The sequence below is a fragment of the Cyanistes caeruleus genome, chromosome 12 (genome assembly GCF_971803275.1).
Source record: "Cyanistes caeruleus chromosome 12, bCyaCae1.hap1.1, whole genome shotgun sequence".
Taxonomy (NCBI): domain Eukaryota; kingdom Metazoa; phylum Chordata; class Aves; order Passeriformes; family Paridae; genus Cyanistes; species Cyanistes caeruleus.
In genome coordinates, this window is record NC_141712.1 from 8,500,127 (window position 1) to 8,524,632 (window position 24,506).

Genomic DNA, 24,506 nt, shown 5'->3' on the forward strand with positions numbered 1-24,506 from the left:
ATCTCCAACTGTCAACATTCAAATCTAAAATGGGAATAATTCTCGAGTTACGTAATATGTGAAACCTGCAGTTACAAACATACAAGTTGTAAGGAGCAAAGGTGGGTGTATTTAATTTGACTTGGTTACAGAAACAAACCAGACCTGTTACAGGATCATGCTGCAACATCAAAAAAGATTTTCTTATAAAATTTGTTTCACTAATGCTGAGTGCTGAAGGACTTTCCCCAAAAGAACAAGGTACAGCTGTAACATCGAAAAGCTTTTAGAATTACTTTTGAGTGAAATATTTAGGATCATGAGAAGACTGCAACTTGCTTTCTTCTTTCATCTTACAAATGAAATGAATGTCAACTAAATTAAGGAGAATAAAAGAAAATGTCATATACTGTGTGCAGTCAGCCTTAAAGAGGTTAGAGAGTCACATACTGCAGCTTGAATTCTTAAAGCACTGAATAATTTCATGGCTACTAACGCTGGTTCTTATGCCTACTAAGATAAGGATAATGAAATCTTACGCTTCAGGATGTAAATAGATGATTTGCAAAGGTCAGAAAGGAAAGTTTTCTTCTACACAGCAGGCAGAAATGTGCACACACTTATTTTTTATTTGCCTTTAAAACTGGGAGGTATTAGCTAAGCAGGATGATAGCAGGTCGAAGGTTCCAGTTTACTAAAGCTGACTAAGCACAGGAGAACTTTGAGACTCTTCCTTGCTTTCCTCACCTGATATCTATCACAAATTCTGTTTGATGCTTACTGAAAAGTTCCACTTAGAATTGCAACCAAGTAATTAAGAATGACAACTGCTCACCTGAGAAACATAAAAGCCCCGAACCAAGATGAAAAATAAAAAGAGAAATTAAAGAGAGTACTGTCAACAGTTTGTTGACATTATCTGAAGTTCCCAGTCACCGGTAATTAATTTTTTACTTATGAAAATATTTCAAATTTAATTTAAACAGCAACCACAGAAATCTTCCCTCTTGTAAAACTACTGGAAACAGCTTTCTACTTGTTCCAAAAAAATCTGAAAATAGTTTTGCATCTTCAAGGAGGAAAGTGGCACGGATTTCTCACATTCAAATTGTTCTTTAGGTTTTTGGAAGTCAGTGTAGGCAAGATAGAGGAAGTGGCTGTTGTTTCACAGTTTTACTTTATCAGTAGAACTGTTACTATAAACAAGAATTAAAAAAACCTTCTCCTGACCATGCTACACGATTTCTTTTTAATACTACTTTGAAGAGTAGTATTCAATACTGTGTCTTTTGCCTTAAGCTTCTTGTTTCAAAAATGCCATTTCAAAGCACACAGATATCATGGGCTATGGTATTGGTATTAGTGGTGGTATATATATTCTTGTTTTACATCATGAACCATGAAGTTTATTGCTTCAAAAAACCTTCAGCAGAGCAAAATCCTCAACATTTTAGGACACGGTTTTCTGTGGTTTCAACCTACCAGAGATCAAATTTGTAAGAAAAAGCTAATGATGTTGGGCAGCTGAACCTCAGAAGATTTTGAAGAGTTGGATATTCAGAAACCATTCTGGACCTTTTGGAATCAATCACCCTACCTCTGAAGTCTGGCAAATAAAATTGGAAGCAATTCATACCGTAACCTTTCTAAAGTCTGTTTGAAAACCAGAGCCATGTGTTGTCTGTGACACATCCAGTACTTGTTCTTTTATACCTGAATTAAGTCATTTTCCTTCTGTTTCCATTATCCTGATGTAAACTTGCTGAAAGCTCAAGGGTAGCCTGTTCTCCCCTGAGCTGAACTGAAATGTCCTCAACAGCTTATTCCTGACTGAAGAATTTAACTTTGTGAGAGGAAAGTGGTTGCAGTTCCATGTGGAAGCAATGCTTCTCTTGTTTAACCAGCACTGACAACACGTGGTACTGGATTTAGGAACAGCCTCATTGAACCTACAGAAATAGATGCACAATACTGATAGTGTTCAGTCAATTTAAATAAACTTATTTTTTGAAATAACAGACTAGAACATGCAAGATCACTACACAGAACGGAAAGACTAATGGAAAAATCTCATTTCAAACTTGTGGTTTCCTGAAGCGTTCCTTATAAATTTTTTTATTATGCTTTTCTTAATGAAATATTATTTGCATTTAATTAGCCAATTAAAAACCATCCTGTGTAATTCATAATTCAGTAATACTATTTAGGATTCCAAAAGTGCATCTTTTAGTCTCAGACTTGCATGTCAATTCTTCTGAACCATTACATACCTGAACACTGAGGCTGGCACATGAATGACTTCTTTTATATAGATTAGACAAACATATGCATTCTAGAAAAACCAAAAATTAGTCCAAAACCTGCCATGCAGAGGTTGCATGTATTGCTGCATAGCTGGGAACAACACCCAGGCAACAGCTGGAACAGGACAAAGGCAGTCCCAGATGTGGGTGCAATCGCAGTGACCGTGTGTCCCTTCCCTGCACAGCTGGAACCCTGCAGGGATGTTTACTCTGCAGCCATTACCAGCACTGGCCTAAACTGAACTGAGTATTTCCCCATTTCTTGAAGCTGGCAGCTCCTTATTTTATTTGAAAATATGCCAGAACCACTTAGTGCAAGAGAAAGGGGAGAATATAACTGATAGTAATGAAAAACCCATGTAATATGCCTAAGAATTTACAAAGAACCTTTCAGGGAAAAAAAACCCAAACAATATAACAAAAATCTAGCAACTTCAAACTTGGAAGCTTCATAGAAAGTTAGAGAAATTGATTTGCTTGGCTTTAGTTGAAAGCTTTACTTCTGTTCCTTTCATACTGCCTTTGGGGGACACTGGTTGGAAAAAAATTCTAGTGGTCAAAGAGTTCTTTTCTGCTTAAAATAACACAATGGTAACTTCATTTTTCTAAGGGCTAGGGTTGTCTCCCTGTTTTCCCTAGCTGGCTGCCTCTTTTCCTTAGTCCCCCTAATAAGAAATTCCAGATTAATACAGTACACAGCTTCAACTCTCAACCTTCTCTGCAATATCTGGTTCTGGAGTACCAGAAATAACATGGGAAAGGGAATTCAAAGTGCACTCTTGGGACTTGGACACCAATGATTGCAGTGCTGCCAACAACTGGGATACCCCTGCAAGCCCAAACTTCAAACCTGATGCATTTTTATAAGAATATGTATTTTTCTGAAAAATACCTCTACATAATAAAATTATAGAAATAAAACTGGTAACTTAAAAACCCCTCAAACAATAAAATTATCATACTGCTGACAGGGGGAAGCTGTGTCATTTGTAATGCCCAAATATCCAAGGTTTGGTAATATTGCAAACAACATCCTAAGTTCAAGTAAGTTTTCTAAACAAAAGAGTTACACAGAAAAACATACTTGGTAGGCTATTTCCACCTACAGCAAGCAGAAAATCCCTCCCTCATTGAATCCAGCTATCCAATTATTAAATTATTCCAGCTTGTTCCATGAATACACTCTTCTTTCCGTGTAGTGGAATTTGGCACAATGAACCTTGCAGCGTCAAATGGCCATTGAAAATAAGCTTATTTTGCTTTTTTTCTGGTAGATATTGCAATGTTTATGTTTAAATTCACGACTATAATAGCTGCTAGACATTTGTGTTCACCTCACAATTCAATTTAGTTCAACAGCAGGAGAACTCAATGCAACAACAGGGAAGAGTAAGCAGATTTCAAAAAACCAGAAGAGCACGACTTCACAGCATGTGAAAGGTCATTCTGCCATGGAAGGTTTAAAACAAAACAAAGCAAAAGCACCAAAATGAAAGAGCTCTGGAATAAGAGTTGCAAAAGCCATCAGTCCACACAGCTTCACCCATACAGGCACTTAAACAAATCATGACTTGATCCATATGAGCCATTCAGTGAAGCTACTCTTCATCACCTTCCTGTCGATATGGAGCTTTAAGGAAACCCGAGACACTTACTGCCACTTGTTCCTGGCCCACAGAATTAATGTTTGGTAGATACAAGCTGCAAGTATGAGCCTATTTATTTCAAACTCTATCAGCATATTTTTACTTCAGGAGAGAAAATTCAGATGTGCATAGCACAGGCTTAAACACAGAAGATATTCTCCCAATAAAAGCCTGGAAATGCATATGTAGAGCTGAAAATCCTGGCTGACACTCTCAACTGCGGGATCTCCTTAAATAGTAATCCAAAAGCAAAGGGAGAAGGCAGGTTGCAGGACATGGATCAGAAAGCATGACTTAAATTCGAGTTTGTGTACTTCTCCCAGATTTACACCGGACCTGGTCTGCTCTCAAGCATGAAATTCCTTAAATATTTGAAGAAGCTGCTGCAGTTGATTTTCCTCTCAGGAAAAGAAGATCTGTGGAGACATTAACTGCAGATGTAAGGCCCAGAACTTCTCCATTCTAATGCCTATGTTGGCAATTGCTATCCCTTGTAGCTAATTTAACAGTATTTCTTGTAAGATTACAAGTGAATTGAGCAATGTGAGAGTAAAAGCACAGAATACATGCTAATTATTATTCTGCTATCTTTTAACAACATACTGGAATGTTAATAGGAAACAGAACAATTCTAACAATGTTTTTAAGAAAACCCTCATAATTATGCAAATTTCCTGTAGTTAAGGCTTGGCAGATCAAAGAACCTTAAAATGAATTAGATAAGGACAGCCATATGGGCCTTTTTATTTTACTCTTTGCACAAATATTGCCTACATGAAAGATGCCATAACTCACAACTAAAGTTCTGCAGAGTTTAGGAGATCAGAAGCAGAGTGGAGGCCATGGCTTTGAGTACTTTATGATTTTCTCAAGCTCAGGGCTGGAGGGATGACCTAGGGTGATTGGTTGCAGTGGTCCAGCCAACAACTGTTCCCCCACTGAGCACAGCTATAAAGGCAATAAATAACAGCAGCTGACTTTGGAGTGGGACACAAAACGGAATGGGGAGTTTTGTTTTCGGCAGAAAAAGAACTATGTTTTTCCTCATGTTACTTCTTGGGAAAGGGATTAATTCCTTTAAAATTTTGACTAGCTCATTGCTCCTTTCTCATAATTAAAAGCTTCAAATATGGATTGACCTGTAATACTATATAATGAAGGCAAATAAGTTGATGAAAATTAGTTTTAAAATAGCATATGGATGCTATATTAATAAAAACTTAATGTGGAAAAGAGGTTTTGTAGGTTTATACATGGACCAAAAATGCAATGTGGGTTTGGTATTGCCTGCCAGTACACGTAAGGAATATTACTTGATGATTTCCTGATATTCAAATAGAAGAGGATTGTGATGCAATGGGCTTGTCTGGACAACAAGGCCAGTAATTCTAGTTAGAACATTTACTGAATCCTATACGAAAACACTTGCAAGAGAAGAAAATCTAGCTACAGACATAATGTAAATACCCTCAGATAACATGACTTTCAAAAGTTCTTGCAGGAATTATACAGACTCAAAAAAATCTATTAACTTATTAGTGTTGAGAAACTGATCAAAGACAGCATTAGAAAATTCCCTGTAGCAATACTGCTGGGGTCATAAATGCACTTGGAATTCATTACTGTTATTTCATAATGTCAGAACAGAAAAAGAAATTCATCATGCCTGGACTCTGTTAGGTTTTTATTATTGTAAATATGGCAGCTGTGAAAGGAATAAAGTAGTATTAAATCACGTTTGATAACTGTTTCTTAGAGTAAATTGTAAAAACATTGCATTTCTAGAAGAACTGGCCCCCCAAACACAAACAGAAAAACAACAAAGCCACAACTAACCACATGCAGCAAGCCCTACAGAAAATGTTTAAGAAAAATGCATTTGCTTTTGTTCTTGGAAGAGAGAAACAGAAAAAAAAATTAGGAAAATTATATATGAAAAAGGTCCAAATTTTAAGATAGTTTTATTCCACACATTTGTAAGATATGTGCATTGTTCCATGACACAGAATTAGAAAAATGTCTTTATTTAAGCATGCACAAACACAGAAATGCTAGAGTATCAACATATGTTTTTCAGTTATCTGGTTTGTATTTCAGGATATTTTCTTTCTCTTTCATTTTTCTCAGGTGGAATTAACAGTCCAGAGCACACTATTCATGGTGAGAGCACTGCCTGTGATTCTGATTGACTCAGGACCTTAACATGTCAGCATTTTCCCCCTAAATTATTGCTTTTATTTAAGTTAGTGTTATACAGAATATAATCCAGTAGTGAACTACTGGAACCATTTTTTAAAATCTGAGTTTAATTTGAAATGAGACTGGAGTGACAGATACAGATGACTGCACTTACTGATCATGTTTGGCTTATGAGTTTGGGATTTCTGCCTAAGCAAGAAATGAGTCTGTTATAGTTAGTCATAAATGAGACTAATAAACCACTTTGTAGAGTCTCCTGTGTTTCTAGGAGCCAGCAGAACACACCTAGGAAGGCAGAATAAACCCCATTATATTCTAACATCAGGCACTGCTTGGAGCACAGCCCAATGGATGATTCTCTCTTTGGCTGCTTTATTTTTGGACTCCTGCAAACTGTGGCACCTGCACCATCCCAGGCCATTAAAGCTTTAGTTACAAGTTCACCAAGCACCCCTTCCCCTTGATTTTGACCCTGTTACCTAATGATTGATACCCTGCAGTTCCTGCATTACCTGAAAGGACACAGGCATTCCCTCTCCAGCTTCCTCAGGCTACCCAGGTTTTGTTATGTTAGCTGCCAGTTGTAGTGAACAACTCCAGACAAATACATCCTGTGTGTTCTGAATATTATCCTGGTCCTTTGTCATCTGGCTACTAGGATTGTATTTAGGTACTTCAAGGCCACTGCTGTTTCTTAATACATAATTGCTTAGGAAGCAATTAGAAGCTTATGCTATTTCACAAACTGATGATATTTTACCCAACAATTTTTTGCTACAGCCAACTGTTCAAACCCAACTGGCACAGGACAAATGAAAAAATAATGCAATTACAATGTTTGTAATAAAAATGCAATCTGTAAAGAAGGAAGAGAATGCTGGGTTTTGGCATTGTAAACTGAAGGCACCATTGAAACCATTCCCATTTCCCTCTGTCATATTTCCAACTCCTTGGGTTGCTGAGAAGCTCAAACACAGACTGTGCCTGGGTATTGCCACAGTGAGTTTCTCTTACCTGACCCATTTTTCAGGTACCCATTTGCATCTACAGTGGTGTACATGATGTAAGGACCAGGCTGATTAACTCCAAAGGGCTACAAGGGATAAAAACCAAAGAAAAAGGCAAGCAACATTTTAGGAACAGAAAAAAGCTATAGTAATTAAACAGCAAACTGAAGAAAAATGGTTTTACATTAATAATTTATTTTTTATATTTTAACTTCAAAATCTTGCAACTGATTTTGGTCATAGCATTATGTAGAAATCAATTTTCAAAATCACAGTAATGAGTTGGCTAAGTAACGTTTAATTTCTCATGAAGAAAGCAGTACTATTCAGTCCTTTGGCAAAAGGTTTAATGTTTCCTTGGAAGCTATAAGTAAAGTAAAAACCCCCTAAAAATTCAAAGAAACAACTGCATGTTCTGAAAAAGAGAACTCATTTGATACTGGGAGAATGCACTATCTTGATGGTGTTTCTGAATTGAAAAATACTACACAAATTCCATCTTTTTATAATTACATAGCAGTGTTTCATTTAATTAATGAAAGTGAACAGTTACTTGTCAAGTACTGGTATCTATTTTAAGCAAATTTCCTTGAGGAAGAAAGTTTACTTAAACGTCAAAGTACAGTCATGAGAAAAAAATAAAACAAACATCCAAGGAAGTTGTGCATTTCTGAGTGATGAACCATAACAAATGCACCTAAGTAAGCAAGGATGGGGAAGGGAGAGGATGAGAGACAGCTACAAGAATAGATTTTAAAGGAATTTTTCCTTTTTTTTTTTCCTAGTGCTAAATTCAAGCTGATATTAGGGCATCAAATCCAATAGAGAGCTTTCAAGTAAGTTACAGAAGGCACACTAAGAGAGATGATGACGTTTCACACCATGCCTCAAAAAGTAGTAAGTTTAAACCACAAGAGTGATAATGATGACAGATGAAATCAAAGCCTGAAAACAATAACTGATTAGAATGAAAACTAAGGAAACCACAAAGGTGATGCAAATGCAGATTTGCATCTGATAAGTGAATAAGGGGAAATTTATATCTTTTTTGGTGCCATAGCTGTACTCTAGCAAATTGTGCCTTTTGTTACTTTCTGTCAAAGAACGCCTGTTACAATGGAGGCAATAGTGTTTCAGTGATCTCAATAATGAAATTTTCACCAGCATCTGCTCTGACAATTTGCTTTTAAAACACTCAATTTTTGTAATTAAGCTAATGATACTATCAAACCTCATTATTTTATAACAGAAATTAAACCACATGTCTCCAAATAGGCTTGAAGCAAAGGTTAGCCCCTTTTGAAGAAGTTTTTCTATTTTCAAGTCAAAATTAAATGTGAAATTTTTGCCGAGCTAACACGCTACTGCTACCTCTGATTCCTCTAAGTTCCTCTTTCAGACCAACTTTCACTGTGAATGCTGATAAACAATCTGCTAATTGGCAGTTTGGTGGGTGAGTTGCAGATCTCTGGAGACAAATAAAATAATCTAAACAGAAAACACCACATGTATAGCTGTCTGCAGAATCCTCAGAGACCAGTGGACTTCCTTCTTTGGCTGTGCCCACTGCTGGAGTTTGGTTCAGAAGTGGCTGGATCTGCCCCAAGTTTTGCCTGGACTTTCTAAGTGCCCACCAAGACTTGGCACAATTCAGAGTTTGGGCACCCAAGTTCCTCTTGTCTCTGGTATATCTCAGCCCCCAGTGCAGGATAACAAAGCTCCTGCACAATGACTCAATGGATTCCAGCTCTGAGCAGCAGCTGCCCAAAGTTATGGGTCTCACAGAAGCAAAAGTTGGCCAATCATGACTTGGATTATACATTCTTCCAGTCAATAGCTCTTCTAATATGTTGAGAGTTTCTGGTAAAATTGTACTTCAGCTTATTTAAAGCTAAATACTAAACAAAGCCATGGTTACACTTACTGTTATTTTCCGAGGACAGTCATTAGAACAGAGGCCGCTGAGAACTGCAAGAACAAAAAGTCAGCTTGATGTGTTTATGTTCACAAACCATCTTAGAAGCACCACCTTCCAAATCTGGTGAAGTCTAGTGATAGTGGCAGGTAGCCATTAAAACACAAAGAGAAATATATCCTCCTTGTGATTTATGGTAATGTATAACATTTCCTTATCTGTTGGAAGCATACTTGGCAGAAATTCATCACTGTTTTACCCCACCTCACTGGTTAACCAACGTCAAAAGGACAGATTTGCCAGTTTGAAAAATTCCAAATGAAAACAGTTTTAGAACAGTGAACTAAACATTTTATTAATTATTCTTCATTTCTAACCATTTAAAATACTGGCAGAGATTCAGTTTTACTGTTTTAACTAATAAAAAGATAAAGGCATCATTTTGGAACTTGGTTTAAAGCAATTCATAAAAGCTGTAACAAGCAAAAATCCCATTACCAATTTATTCTATTAATTCAAAAGTATTATAAGCAGGTATATATAATGGTAATTAATATCTCAATCCTGTTCCAATTAATTGTTTAAAACTTACTAGTTTGAAAAACTAGTTACATTCAGAAATCTCTGTTAAAAACCTAAATGAGGGACAGTGAAAGCCATCTGTTCTGTAAGCCAGGACATCCTGTCACACTGAGTATTAGAAGAAAACAACAAAATCCACACACATGCAATAAACTAAGGTCCCTTCTGATGCAAAATTTGGACTTCTAACGACAACAGTTTGGTTGAGCAGCAGGCCAGTAATGGCTATGGGCAGGGAGAAGGATGGACACCAGGTACTGAAGCCAGGGAAAAACATTACTTCTCTATGAATTATGGTATCCCAAAGCAAGCACGGCAGCCAGAAAATGAAGATTTGGACCAGATTTGAGGGCAGGTCATCCTAACCACCAGGAGTTTCTTAAAGCATTTTCTGTCTTCTTTAAGGGTCCATTGAGTTAAGGGTACAAAATGTTTGGGACCAGAGAAATATAGAAAGGTAAGATGTTCAGTCTGGTTAGAAATGACTCCCTAAGTGACTGAGCAATGGCACTGCTCTAGTCAAACAAGTTTTCTAATAATTTGTGTGTAAATATTAAAAACTGTCAAGACTCCTAAATTACCATTCTTTGCTTGTGATTTCAAAATGTTGAAATTTCTATATACAGTAAGATGTAATATTTTATACAGTTCAAACCCCCTCAATATCTGAACAGTTAAGAGAAACAGGTGTGGCAAAGCAGAATTTGAAGACTATATACACCTACAAATAGGCTTTTAACACTACAGCTTTAATTCTGTCTGTTACACATAGGTGAGTATGCAAGTGGAACCAACTCTTCCCATTTTGATGCAAAAGGGCATGCTGAAATTTACTGTTCAGTTTCACTCCTGGAACAAATTACCTGGCCAAGCACATTTGACATCAGTTATAATGAGCAAAGCTGTTCTCATTGTCCATATGCCAAATAAGTGAACACAATGCATTTATTGATACACTAACTCACACAAAGCACATTTTGTTAGAAGTACCTTCCCTTGTATCACAGTAAAAATATTTTTGGACACTCATTAATTCCAATTTCCTGGGGTTTCTATGCAAAAATACTCACACCCTAAAAGGGTGCTAAAAAAAGGCCTGCCCCAGTTTTTAAGATAGATTTACATAGAGCGAATCAAAAAGCATGTCGCAAATTACTCCCTTTCCCATTAAAATACCACACAATTATAATTAATTCTGGTATGGCTTTGTGAAATGTAAGATTTTTTCCAGAGGATTTTCTGCATGCTTTTATGAATTACACTACAGATATATTTTATTATGTAAAAGAAGGCTTCCATCAACATGATAAATGATTAAACACTATCACGATGAGAACAGAGCTCAAGCTGTGGACGAAGTAATAATTGCATCAGCCCCCAGCACTAACTGCAGTTCTGTTCTCTTATGGTGTGCAGAATGTGTGCTTTAGAGAACTGGATGCATTTAAGTAACATGAAAGCAAATACAATTTTTGAAGGTGAACCTCTAGTTGTTGCTAGTGAGCTTTGTCTTCATAAGCTCCCATACAGCCTTACTTTTCACTCACTCTCAAAAAATCAAGCAAGACAGACAAATGAGCTCAAAGAAAGAAATGAGCTCAAAGCTCAACATCTTTGCAGTTGAAGAGCACAGTAGGGCATGCAGTTAAAAAAACCTGATTATGAATATCGTAATCTAACTCAAGCCATTTAAACCAGCTCTCATTAATTCACACACCCTGACCAAGCTCATGGCCACTCTGTGCCCTCAGGGTAAAGTGGGACTTGTGCCATATGGTTTTGGGCTGGAAACGCAGAACTGACTCCCATAGGGATGCAAAGTGAGCCTCAGAACAGACCATGCAGTGTCCATGCATGCCAGGAGTCCCTGAAATGAAATCAGCCCCTTTTGAAGGTGATTCTGCATAGCACATGGCACACCCCCATGAACTCCAGCAAAGCAGACTTGCTGTGACAGAGGTACAGAACATGACCACAACGTTTTCATATGCAAAGGCTCAAATATTCACATTCTTCTCAATGTCCCATTTTGGTTTTATTATACATTGATAACTTACCAATAACTTTAACAAAATAGGCATCTGCTTCAAAGTTATTTTTCAATGTATGAATAGCAAAGTCCTTGTTGGAGTAGCCTTTGCTTAGCACAATGATATCCAAGATTCCCTAGAGGAAAAGAAGTCCCACATTTACATTAGAAAGCTTATTTACTCTTGGAAAAAAATGCCGTGCAGCGAAGTTTACACCTTTGCTATTTATTTTATTGTCTTTCGAACATTATGAATATAATGCTAATCGATTTGGGAAGGAGAGGGCCATCCACAGCTGCACAGGTAAGGTTTGTGCAGGGCCCAGGGACAGGCACAGCCACAGCCAGAGCCTGGGCTGAGGAGCTGTACTTACATCCTCATAGATGTCAAAGAAGGTCGCAACCACGGCGTCCTTGATCTGATTGAGATCTGAGAGCTCCCAGAACACCTTGAACATGCGCCGCACGCTCTTGCAGCTCACGTTGTTGCATGGGACATTTTCTAGTAAAAATGCTTGTTGATTGCTGTAAAACATACATATAAAATACATAAACCAACTTGAGATAAGTCTAAATTACAGAAATTTAAAAATATTGTCATTAAATAGTTTAAGTGCTCTGGAGTTAAATGTAATAAAAGCACAGCTAGCAGCCACTGGGTACTTGAAAAATCTGTAAGTACTTATGTGAACTTTGCAGACAGAATTATAATCGTCATGCCTGATTTAAAACAATCAAAACACTAAATAAATGGATTCAAACCAACAGGAATAACTTAACCATTCAGTCAAAGGACTGAACATATCCTTCATTCTGGAAAATGTAGAAATGTACATATCTGTCATTTTCCCAAATCCCTTCCACAATCTGTCAGCTTAAACACTATTTAAATGTGTCCATGCTTTTTCATTATTTCATGACAGCTTCTTCCCATCTCAGCTCCATTAATACTTTTTCTTACACACTGCATGTTTTAAGCAAATTTGAGGTTAAACCAAATCTCTATTTGTATGTTTTCCACTGTTTCAAGCAATATATAAAACACAAAACCCAACCTGCTAAAGTGCAGTAAAAATAGGGCAAGACAAACCAAGTTGGGCACTTGCTGACATGTAACACAAAGACAGGTGCAATACTAAACGAGAAACATAGAAAACAAAGAGTATCAGAGCTAGAGTAGAAAAATCTCCCCTCTAAAGAGAATTCAAGGGAGACACAAGGTTCCCACTCTCCCTGATAATGTATCAGTGCTTCTGGAAGAGGGAAAACCTCACACTTCACCAACCCCATTCCAACTCTTCAGGCAGGTTTGTATCCTGGGAGCCTGCTAGAATCCTTCACGGCAATGGAAACAGATGAAGTTTCCTCCTCTCCTTCTGGGGGCAGAGCCAGGAGCCAGAGCAGTGTTCTGTAAAGGCAGCTCAGCTGTCAGAGCCCAGGGCAACAGGCAGAACCACGTCCTCAGTGTGACCCTGAACATGCTGCTGGCTGAGTGGGGAGCGAGGTGGGTTCTGTGTCTCAGCAGCATCCAGGATGCACAGGCACACACAGGCACTGCTCCTTAGGCAAATCACTGAATTAACGTATGGCCAAAAGGAAATGAGGTCATCTGCAATATTTAAGGTGCTGCATTATCTGTATCTGAGACCTCATAATCACAACTTGAAATTCTTAAGTGCTCACATTCATTTCATGTATTACCTAAGTATCATATCAGAATAGCCAGCTCCAAGGTAAAGTGACAAGATGAGCTAAGCAGATTATTTAAATTTCTCTTTTTCATCATAGCTTTTAAAAATTTGGACAAACTTTTACAAAGACTCTTTCAGTTCTGATTTCTTTAAATTGTCAGAAATTACTTAGATGATTAATTATATAAAACATGAAAGACTCAGGTTTGCATTATACTCTGCACACTACTCAAGTCTAAACTAGAAGCCTTGTGAATAGATAGATACAAGGAGTTTATTTACTACAGGAACCTTTTTTATTTTCTTTCCTTACAACACAGAAAAAAGGAAAACCATAATCAAAGTGGCACTGAGTGTGGAAATGCCACTTTCCTTCACCCTTCTCTGTCTACAAGAGAAACATAAGACAAACAGCCAGAAGAAAAAAGCAATCTCAAACCCTAAACAGATGCTGAAGACCCAAGAAGTGCACTGTGGGAGAGCCCTCTCATAGAGGAAATGAATTAATTCAGAAATATAGCATCTCCTGTCCCATGTGCTGCATCTCACCTCGGGAGGAGGAAATGTTGCTGTGCAGGCCATGCTGCAGCCTGTGATACTCAAGGAGTCCTAGAATTGAAGTATCTACTTCCATGTTTCATTTCTGATACATAGTATGATAAATAAGTGCAAGCTTATGAACTTCCTATTATTTTGAACAGAATTTTGAAGATTTCCCATCAGAAAGAATCTCCCTGTAACAAAGATAATCATCTGCATTCTTAGAATGACAAAGCAATGTCCTTGAAAGCCTATAAAGACAGACGCCTCTGTAATGGTAAAACCTAAAAAATCAATGCTGAAGTGCTCTACAAATGTGTAACAGTCAATACCAAACAATTCAGCTTCAATGCTACAAGAGAGAGCACAAGAACTCTGAACTAAGACCAGCCTATTGCCCTTAACAAGCCATTTGCAGCACTTCAAATATTGAGCTATACACACAAATACACAGCTGCAGATAAACCATGTACTACCTACAACTTTGTTCCAAAGTACAATTGGTACTGATTTGGTACCTTCTGACCAAAGTCAGCTATGCAAGAAAGGGAGATTTCATAAGGCTTAACACCAAAGAAAGACTGAAGACTTATTTTAGTTTTAACATATTCCTTTGCAATTAGAATGAAATATTTACTGCTAATTTCATACATCTCTCATGCTATCAGTTTTAGGATGGCTCATTTACAGTAATACCAGGGACATCTAAATTACCACTATCTTTCTCCAGACGTTCAGAATAATTGAATTTGCCTCTGGTTTTTCAGATTTGCTCAATTACAAGGTGCTCATCAATCCTTCATTTAAAAGAAGTCCTCTATCCAACCTTCCTTCTGACAAGTGACAACTAATAATGATTTAGGAAGAGATAATTTGGTCGAATAAGAGTCCTTCCATATAAAGGATTAATACATACAGATTAATTTAAAATTGAGCATGAACACCTAGAAAACTTTCTAGAAGTCTATCATAGTTAAAAGTTTTTTATTCAACTTTCTATATTCAGCTGTTTTTTGTCTCCAAGTTTCAGTCTTTCCTGTTATCAATGGTGTCAGAGCTGAAGTATTGCCAACTTGACCAGTGAAAAACATTCCCTTTGAATAAAAATGGATTTGAAAGACTTAGATGACACATTTGCAATGCAAGATGCCAATTACTAGCACCTAATTGGAAACAATTGTTAAACAAAATTCCTTTCATCTAATTAGATGGGAGATAGATGTTTATAAACTTACAAGCAGTACTTACAATTCCAGTGTTACCAGAGTCAATTTAAAATCAGCATGTGAAAAAATGAATTCATTTAGGTAAGACAAGAGGTATAGCTGAACCAATTACTGACTACTGATAAAATTCCTTCACCAATTATTATTCTATATACACACACATTTTCTAATACAGAATTCATGTGTGTATGTAGCCTGAATAAAAACCTGTGGACTTAAATTCTAATGTGCAGGTTTTGACTCAAGTCAGAAGTTAAGAGAATTCAGAACAGATAAATACATAAGGATCTACAGTGCATCTAGCATCTTCACCTGTTGGAATTATATTGAGTCTAAATAAAGACTCAAAAGGGTCAACCTCCCACAACACCTGCAAGCAAAAGTGATATTCCTTTTTATTGTTTCTGGTAAGGAATGTTTCCACATTATTGGAATATTACACAGTGTAATTCCAAATCAAAGGGTTATGGCAGGAGATGAAACAGCAGAGTTTTTGAACAGTGCTGGCAATACTTGAAGCTATTGATCATTTTCCTGACTTGCCCACTGGGCAGGACAGTAAACCAACATTATGCCCAACTGTGGTATCTTTATTTCAGTCTTTTATAGGGATTTGTAAGGATCTGATCTGGAAGTACTTTCCTGAATTGTGATGGAAGCCTATAATTGATTTTAATCCTTTTCTTCCATCATCAGGTATTGGTATACTTTCAGATGAACAAAATTGTTTCTGCCTGCTTTAATTTCTTACATTACAGACAGCAAGTAGAAACCAGGTTTCCCAAATGATAGCACAGATTGAGGTCAAGGGTTTACAAAAATGCTTTTATCATTTAATCACAGTAATCAATCACTGAAATTAGATCTGTAGATGTAGCATGAAAGGCTTCAGAGAAAGAAATAAACAGCTTGATCCAGAAGTGTTTAAAATCGATTAAATAAGGTTTTCATTTTAATTTGCTCTAATTTAAGGATGGCTTTTAATTTAATTCCCACACTGTTTAAATCTCTCCAATCAGTGACCCAGTTACACATTTTAAAAGAAAGTACTTGCTTAAGTCTCTCAGAACCAATGAATTAATACTGAATGTGACATTTTATAGTGAGTGCAAAAAAAATGTGACTTTTGCTCCCATCCCAAACTGCAAAGCATGTTTCCATTACTTTTCTACAAATACTGCATAGATACAATGTTAACATGCAATGTATTTCTTTATTTTTTAAGTTAATTAATCTGTTTTTGTCAGAATTCCTCAGTTTTCTGTACCTCCCTTTTAATAGCTTGTCATATCATCTGCCAGTACCTTCAGTCCTTATGCCTGTGTCACTCAACTTTGATGTCAAGTTTAAAAATAATTTTGAATGCACTCAATTGAATAAGCAAACAAATTCAGAAGCAAGGAGAATAAAAGTTTATCACAGTAATTCACTGCAATAGGTGACTTCTGGGCTTCTACAAGAGTAACTATTCACAAACTGTTCAGTGATTTTACATGACATTACATTGCTGTAATTATACACCAGGCAGAGGACAGAGGCTCCTAAGACTTAAAACAGCTTCAAGTACATATCTGAACTCCATAAATCTTCATGCAGCCCTTTTGAAGTGCACCAGCTATCATGATGCACATGATAGTACAGCTCAAAACACAAGATTTCTGAGGCTTAGGTAAAAGCAAAGACAGCAACTTTACAGTTGCCACATCACTGTGTTACTTTGGCAAAGGGAAGGCTGGTTCTAGTTTGCTCTCTAGACTATCTGCAGTCTTTATTCAATGACTGCTGAATAGAAGATGCAAAGTCTCAGCTGAGGAAAGTCTGGAGTGAAACACCTGACATTCAGGGCCTGAGTGCTTTAACTTTGCCTGGCAAGTTCTGGGCCGCAACAGCATCACCTCCTTCTCGTCTGCCGTGTCTGAATAGAAACAGCTGCTCTGCTGTTATTTTAAGGCTCAGAGGTACAGACAGAGCTCAGCTGCTCACAGCCTTGTCATGAATCACATCATGTAGGCTGAATACAGGCACGCTACTCTTCAAACTGGGTCATTTTTAGGTGTGTGTCACTATCTGAAGAATTCTAACACAAAAATGTCAGTGGGTGACTCATGTTTAGGCAACCACTAGAAGACCTGAATTGACTTCTTGGACTTCAGCACCAAATTCTCTTACTGTCTGAAGCATCAAAGTGAGGTCCTCGCTTGTTTTCCATATTGAAACTACATTCAAAGTATGAACTTGCAGCCAATATCATCCAAAATACCATGTAGAGGAAGATAATACACCTGTATGACACTTACTCTTCTTTGTAATGCATTAGTGCAAGTATCCGTCAAGTAAGGAAGACATTAAGATTCCACAAAGTATGGGTTAAAATACCTTTCACAAGTGATGACCTGAAGAGAAAGGGCATAGCCCAGATAATACTCCATCCCTGCAGATGCTGGCAGAATCAGTTGTGCAGCACAGACACACTGCACTCACGTGCACACATCCTGTCTCTGCTGAGGTTCACTGACATCATGATGGTCTCTAGGGCTCTCAGCTTTTCTCCAAAGTAAACAAGTCTATTCATCATCCCTACTGTCAAGCAAAAGCATGTTCACATGCAAACATGCTGCTACACTTCAAGGTAAAGATAAGGACATGCCAGCAGCAGCATCCCCAGGTGCCAGGTGAGAGCTGCCCACAGGCTGCTCTGTTCCGATCAGCCGGCTGCATTTATCCGGCAGCACGTGCTCAACAGCTCGGGAAGGCACCTACTCAGGTCAGCTCTTACATGGATCACTGCCTCCTCTGTGTACAACAGGCTCCCTGTGAGCATCCCCACATGCCCTCTCCCACCTAGCACCAGATGGTAACAGTACAAAGTATTGGGAAAGCAAGCAATGAAGAAAAAAAATTTAAAAAAGGAGGATGAGGAGATTACACTGAAAAATTTAATAAGAAGGGTTAGAAGTTTCTTTTTTGAGGGGGTTGGGTGTGTGTGTTATTTATTTTCAGTTCACTTGGACAATGTAAAAATCACTGGTAAATTCCTTGTTCTCAAAAAGGGCAAACCACTACTGCATTTCTCAGCAGTCACCAGTCAGTGCTCACTCTATGTGACAGCACGGAACAGATTCCCCGGCTCTCAGCAGCCTGGTGTTACTAGTCAGCAATGACAGCTGAAGTCAGGAATTTACAGAAGATGATCTGGGAAAGGAAAGGGAGAGAGTCAGCCCCTGAGCTCTGGCAGGAGTGCCTAAAATGCTGCCTCATACTCCAGTGCCTGATGCAATTCCTCACCCAGGGTCCCAGTCTGAGCCTATACAATTAGGCATTCGGAATGTAGCATGTAAACACACACTTGGGTTTAAAAGGAAACACTTAGCAGAGATCAAAAGTCTTGTTCACTTGATAAAATGAATGAGATGTACTAAAGTCAGTAATTTCTATGATGATTGAACATGAATCTGATAGCTTTATTTCTAGGTTTGCATTACCTTCCAGAAGTGTTCTTCAGTATAGCAAGTGCATCTGGGTAGCCATCCATATTGTAATCTCCAATGTGAAGTGTAATTGGAAATGAAATTTCTGTTGAAGATTTGTCATTTTGATACGGTACAAAGCCCCAGACTGTGTCTTTATTTCTGAAGTCTTGCAAGACTGGAATCCACTGTAAAATAAAACAAAAAAAGAACAACTAGGTAAAGAAATTAATTTTATTTATTTAAACAATGTAATTCTATTTAAAACAGCTTACACCACTTCATCAGGATTCTTAACCATTTACAAGTAAGGATTATTTCCCAACTCTGTCACCAAAAGAAAAAAATAATTTTAAGTACTTTTTATGCACTCAGTTATTACAGAACAGGAAAATATAGTTAAGGTTGTAAGAATACAACCAGAACATGGAGACATTCAGGAACACCTTAATGAAATCCAGGCTTGCCTGGAATTTATACTAATCTTTAAGCGTAGGTAAGCCCAAACCATCAGAGCCGTAAGAGCCTGGGTCTCGTTATTTTGCCCAGAATTGCAAGGCAATGCAATAGGCATCACTAAAGCTGGAGGATGGATGCAGCCTCCTTGGATTTGTGGCCAGCACCAAATTGCTGGAAACTGTCAGTTTGCTGCAGGACAGGATGGCCATTTAGAGGGGCCCTGGAAAGGCAAGAATGGGCAAACAGACATTCAACTAGCTAGAGACACCCTGCCCTGGACAGTAAAGCCCTGCACTGGCACAGGCTGGGCAGTGCCCAGCTGGGTACCAGCTCTCCTAAGGGAGGGGAGGGTCTTGGTGAGCAGGAAGGTAAAGCTGGGCACTGCAGCTCGAGCAGCAAACCAGCTCTGCACTGGAGCTGCCGCCTGTGCTCCTGCTCAGGATGACCCAGGATCTCCTTTCATACAGCACTTGTTCATCTGCACCTGGATTCTGTGTCCAGTTTTGTGCCCCATAGTTCACAAAGGATTTGAGAATACTGAGTGTGCTCACAGAGGGTCAACAAGATGGTCAGGCACCAAGTATTTCACCAGAGAACAGGCTGAGGGCAAAGGGATTATTTGGAGAACAGAAAATTCAGGTAGGATCTTGCAATGCCTGTGAGGAGTCAGCTGAGGAGATGGAGCCAGGCTCTCTACTGTGATACATGGCAGAAGAGCAAGAGAAAATGCTCAGGCTGACATGAGGGAGGTTCTTACTAGGGATGAACAACCAAATTAAACTACAAATGAACCCCTGAGAAGTTGCAGGATCTTTGTCCTTGGGGGCTTTCTAAGTCTGACTGGGAAAAGCTCTAAACAACATAGTCTGAATTCAGTTTGCTCCTGCTTAAAGCAGGAGGCTGGATCTCCTAAAGTTTCATTTCAGCTTGAACAATTTTATTATTCATGGATATTTAGAAGTTCAAGAGCTTCAATTCCTCTCCCTACATCCCCAGAAGCATCGGATACTGAACTGTTTGATAAGAAATTAAGATTAAAGTATCAAACTGAAAGTACAAAAGAAATGCAAAGTGTAATTTCTCCAGGACAGGAAATAGAATGCATCTGCACTTACTTTCCAAAGTACTGCAGAGGTGCTAAATAGGAATTTATCTTAATTAAAATCTAGGTAATTTTCCAAGTTAGTATGAAGCTGAAGTGCCAGGGTTAACATTTCAATGCTACAGAAAAAAAATCAGTGTCATCTTAAAAGTCAAGTAATTTTATATGTCACCTAACTGACAATGACTTCAAAAGGAAAGAGGGGTGCCATCTTAAAGGATTGCTATCACCAACATTAAAAACACTTAACAGATCTTACATGTCTCTCACCCAAGCTTTAATTTTCAGCTATTCAGGAACCAAAACAAGATCCATATGACAATATCATATCCTGCCATGGAAAGACTTCCTCGCTAGCACAATCCAGTAATCAACAAGATTCCTGCCACATGGTAATCCTGTGTGACACCTGACTGCTCCCTTGGGATTACAAACTACCAGGAGCAGATTAGAGAAGCCCCCAAAATGACTGCAGAAGTGCACTGATGTCAGTGCTGTGTGGGTCCCAGAGATGGCTGAGAAGCCTGGGGCAGTCATGCCCATCACTGCACACACCCAGCGTGTGCCGCCTGTGTGTGCCACAGCTCTGAACTGAAACATCATCTGCAACACCTGCTGCAAACTCAAACCTGAAATCCAACACACTTGGAGCCCCACACCCCACAAAATGCACTTGTCCAATTAGTTACTTGTCGTTGCTGGAAGTTTGGAAAAATCTAAGAAACAGAAAATAAGGGAAATACTCTTACCCTGAGGGAAATTTTTCAAAGGGTTGAATTTCTTAGCACTTACTTGTAATGCAGAAGACAGATGAAACAATATTATTGCAAAATAGTCTAATTTTGAAAAACAGTGATTGAAATCAGAACCATGAAATATAATATAGCTTTTACTTTACATGTTATCATTCACACAGTCATTGCAGTAAAATCCAATTATATCCATCATATACTTTCTAAATGTTCCCAGGTATGGTAACACTATCTTAAAGAGACAAAATTAAAGATAATTTTTTAGGGACAAATACAGATTTATTTCTCTTTTTACTCTATTCAGAGTGATTCACAGAAGGCAATTTCACATTCCTAAGGTCTACAATGAGTTACAGAACAACATGTGAGCACAACATCACCTATTGCTACGAAGTATCAGCACCATTGATGCCGCAGAGCAAATCCATCCATGCCACTGAAGCAGTTGTGGGACTTTTCCCAAGAGCAGTTGTGTAACATTCAAGAACATCAGCCTTGTTTGATGCATAACCAGATCACATCCCAGCACCAGCTGTAACTTATAGACAGTTTAAATTCAGAGTAATCCACGCTTTTGGCGAAACTCCTTCTGTAGATTTCTATTACAAACTGCATTATAGTGTAATGTAATGCAAGATTAATTGTTCATGTGCCTTGGGACATATAGTTCAGTACAAAAAGCAAAAAAATGAAAATGTGTTTGTCAACAATATAAATCTTCTGCTTACTTTGTATTTGATAGTCCAGACAATTACTTTAAGCTTCATGTTTGCTGTTACTACGTTAATAGGAAAAGACTAATTTTTTAATTTCTAAGAGAGAAATAGGTGGATATAATGAGGACACATGAAGCTATTTTTCCCAGTTTTCTGATCATATGATTTCTCCTACACAGCTCAGATGAGAAAAGACTGGAAAATTGAGTAAGTGTATTTTTAAAAGAAATTTTAAATGAACACATAAAATTCAGTCAGAGAAATCAGATTCACTTCTTCATTTTCTGTTAAATTCCCCTGCATAGCATCACTACTACTATCACTTAAAACATTTATATAGATATTTTAGATCCTTTAATTAATTATTTGTAGGCTAAAATAGGAAAAATATTTAAGCACTTGAAAATTTGTTTTTAAACTCTTCAAACATTTGATTTTCAAGAAGTAGAAAAGAGAATGTTTTCCTGCCCTGTGAAAACAGCATCATTTTCATTTTGAAAAAGATGTGGGGATTTGAGAAAAATAGAAGACTCCTTGCAGTCACTGTAAAGGAAGTTTTCTTACAAAGTCCACACCCTTCCACACATTAGGGTAGGCACTTCTCTTGCTTGAAAGCCTGTGAGCAGGTCTGAGCCCAACCTGTGCGATTAACACACCTCCGTTTCTAAATTATGGCCAGAAACCTGGGAAGCACAAAACCCACCCCCAGCCAGCTGCGGCTCCCAGGCCACAGAACACAGGCAGGGAGCCAGCTGTGAGTCACGAAGCTGGGACAGCAGTAGCCCATTCCTGGCCAACAGTTTCTGGGAATGCCAAGGATGAGCATCAGGAGTGGCTTAAAAGAGCTGCCACAGAACCAGGAGTAACACAAGTCCTCTCCCCAGGGCTCCCTCTTCTCATTGTGCTGCAGTTCAGCTGCACACAACAAATAACTCACAGGATTTCAGCATTCATTGGGCTTCCAGTGCATGCAAGGGTCACCTGAAGCCCTTAGACAGCTGAGGAAATTACTGTGCTTTACACCATTAACTTACAGTGTTCAAAGCCCAGAAGATGACAACCCACAGCATTGGTTTAGAATCACAGAAAGAAGTAACCAAAGCAGTAAAAGTCATGTTTTCAATGCTCACAGCCCCACAGCTGCTTTCAGAAAGAGAAGCAACTTAGAAAAGATGAGAGGATCTTGTAGAATATGTAATTTAAAAACTACAGCAGCTGAATCCATTTCCCCCTTTAAACTTTTACACAGGAATGAGGAAAAACTTCTGACATTGACTGACTGCAGCTGATAATCGATGCTGTCACCTCTCTCTCTAGCCTAGAGAATGACACTGGGGTTTGCTGTAGGATTCACCGCTGTGTTCTACTTCAGACCTGCTCCATTTCCAAGAGGAATAAAGCTATAACCTTTCTATTGTACGCAGAAAGGTTATAAGAATCATCAAGCCCACAAAGAAACTCTCAGATGAAGGGACTGAAATAATAGTATTTGCCTCAGGAAACAAATGAAAAATCATACTGAATACTTGGCAAAATTAAAGAAGAATTAGTCATCTCTAAGAATATCACAGTATCTAGAGTTCCTACATTAAACAGTACCAAGGACTTTAAAACATTTCTCAGATTAGGCTGTAGCTATTGCAGGTGAATTTAAAGAAGTCTGAGGTGTCCTAACACCTGCCACAATCTGAAACAGCATATCGGATTCCACTTGGATCTGACAGCAATTCTGCTGTTGCTATGGAAACTTTCACATTCCTTTAAAACCTTAGGAGGTCTGTATCTCCTTAAGCCACTCGTGTGTATTTTGTTGGCCTTTACTTCTGCTCCACCATCTGAAAGAAAAAAATCTGAGATATTCCTAACACTTAACCCCCCCCAACCAGCATCACACAAATTAAAACCTATGATGAAAGGCTATCCTTGAAATAATTTTCCTAGCTTGGCCTGGCTTTCCAGTAGCCATCCAATTGGGCCAAAGACATAATGAGAAATATCCTGGCAGACAGGATCTTACTGGAACAACTCCAGTTCTTCCTGACATGCTGTTGACTGCCTCTCCTCAGTGTAAGTTTTAGAGGCACTAATTGTACAGATGTGTATTTCTGACTGTTATGCATTTCATCCCAAATCATCACATGCTACCACGGAACTGCAGTAACTGTTTCTCATTTGGTTTTATCTAATGCTACAGCAAACAAGCAGGAAGGGCAGAACCAGGCCCAGTAGGCAAAGTATTTTTTATAAGACTATCATCTCATTTGAGATATTTCAGATTCGAGATCGGTTTCTTTAAAAAAAAATGAAATTCTGAAAACAAGAATTTGTTGCTACACCCTTAACTAAAAAAATAAGCCACAAAACCCTACAGCAAAAACTGAAGAAAGACAATGGAGGTACAGAGTCTTCTATTTTTTCAATAATAGACCTGCAATTTCTCAGTTTCCCACAGACTCCCTATAATCCTTAATTACATTCCTGTTCCACAAGGGATACCATCCCCTTGTCAAAACACATTCTGCACTACAAGGGCTCCTTATTATTTCCCTCAAATTGTAAAGTGATTAGTAAGCAGAATCTATTCCAGTCTGTTGCCACAGAGTTTATGTTTATGATTTCTCATGAAGAGTAACCTATTTAGTCAAAGCTTGTCATGTGACCTCACACTGACCAAATTCAGTGAAATGAAACATTTTACTTCCAAATAAATCTAAGAATTGACATACTTGAATAGATTTTTACTTGAAGGAAGCATGCAACACATGGGAAAAGTTGCAGACATATGAATACTGATAATTTTCACTGTTTCAGAACAGAAAAGAGAAAAATTTTCAAAAGAAAAAAAGCTCCATCACCTCCAGATGAATACAAGAAAAGAATATTCTTTAAAAGG

General features: G+C 38.1%; 1 protein-coding gene across 2 annotated transcripts in view; it reads right to left on the reverse strand.

Moving 5' to 3' along the window:
* ITFG1 (integrin alpha FG-GAP repeat containing 1) overlaps positions 1-24,506 on the reverse strand; it is a 72,205-nt gene that overhangs the window by 8,605 nt on the left and 39,094 nt on the right. For both annotated transcript variants that reach the window (XM_086847135.1, XM_086847134.1), the window contains exons 10-14: positions 18,600-18,772; positions 12,035-12,185; positions 11,689-11,797; positions 9,059-9,102; positions 7,142-7,220 (exon numbers count right to left, since the gene is read on the reverse strand). In XM_086847135.1, coding sequence (XP_086703261.1) covers positions 7,142-7,220; positions 9,059-9,102; positions 11,689-11,797; positions 12,035-12,185; positions 18,600-18,772 — 556 coding nt within the window. The remainder of the gene's footprint in view (positions 1-7,141; positions 7,221-9,058; positions 9,103-11,688; positions 11,798-12,034; positions 12,186-18,599; positions 18,773-24,506) is intronic.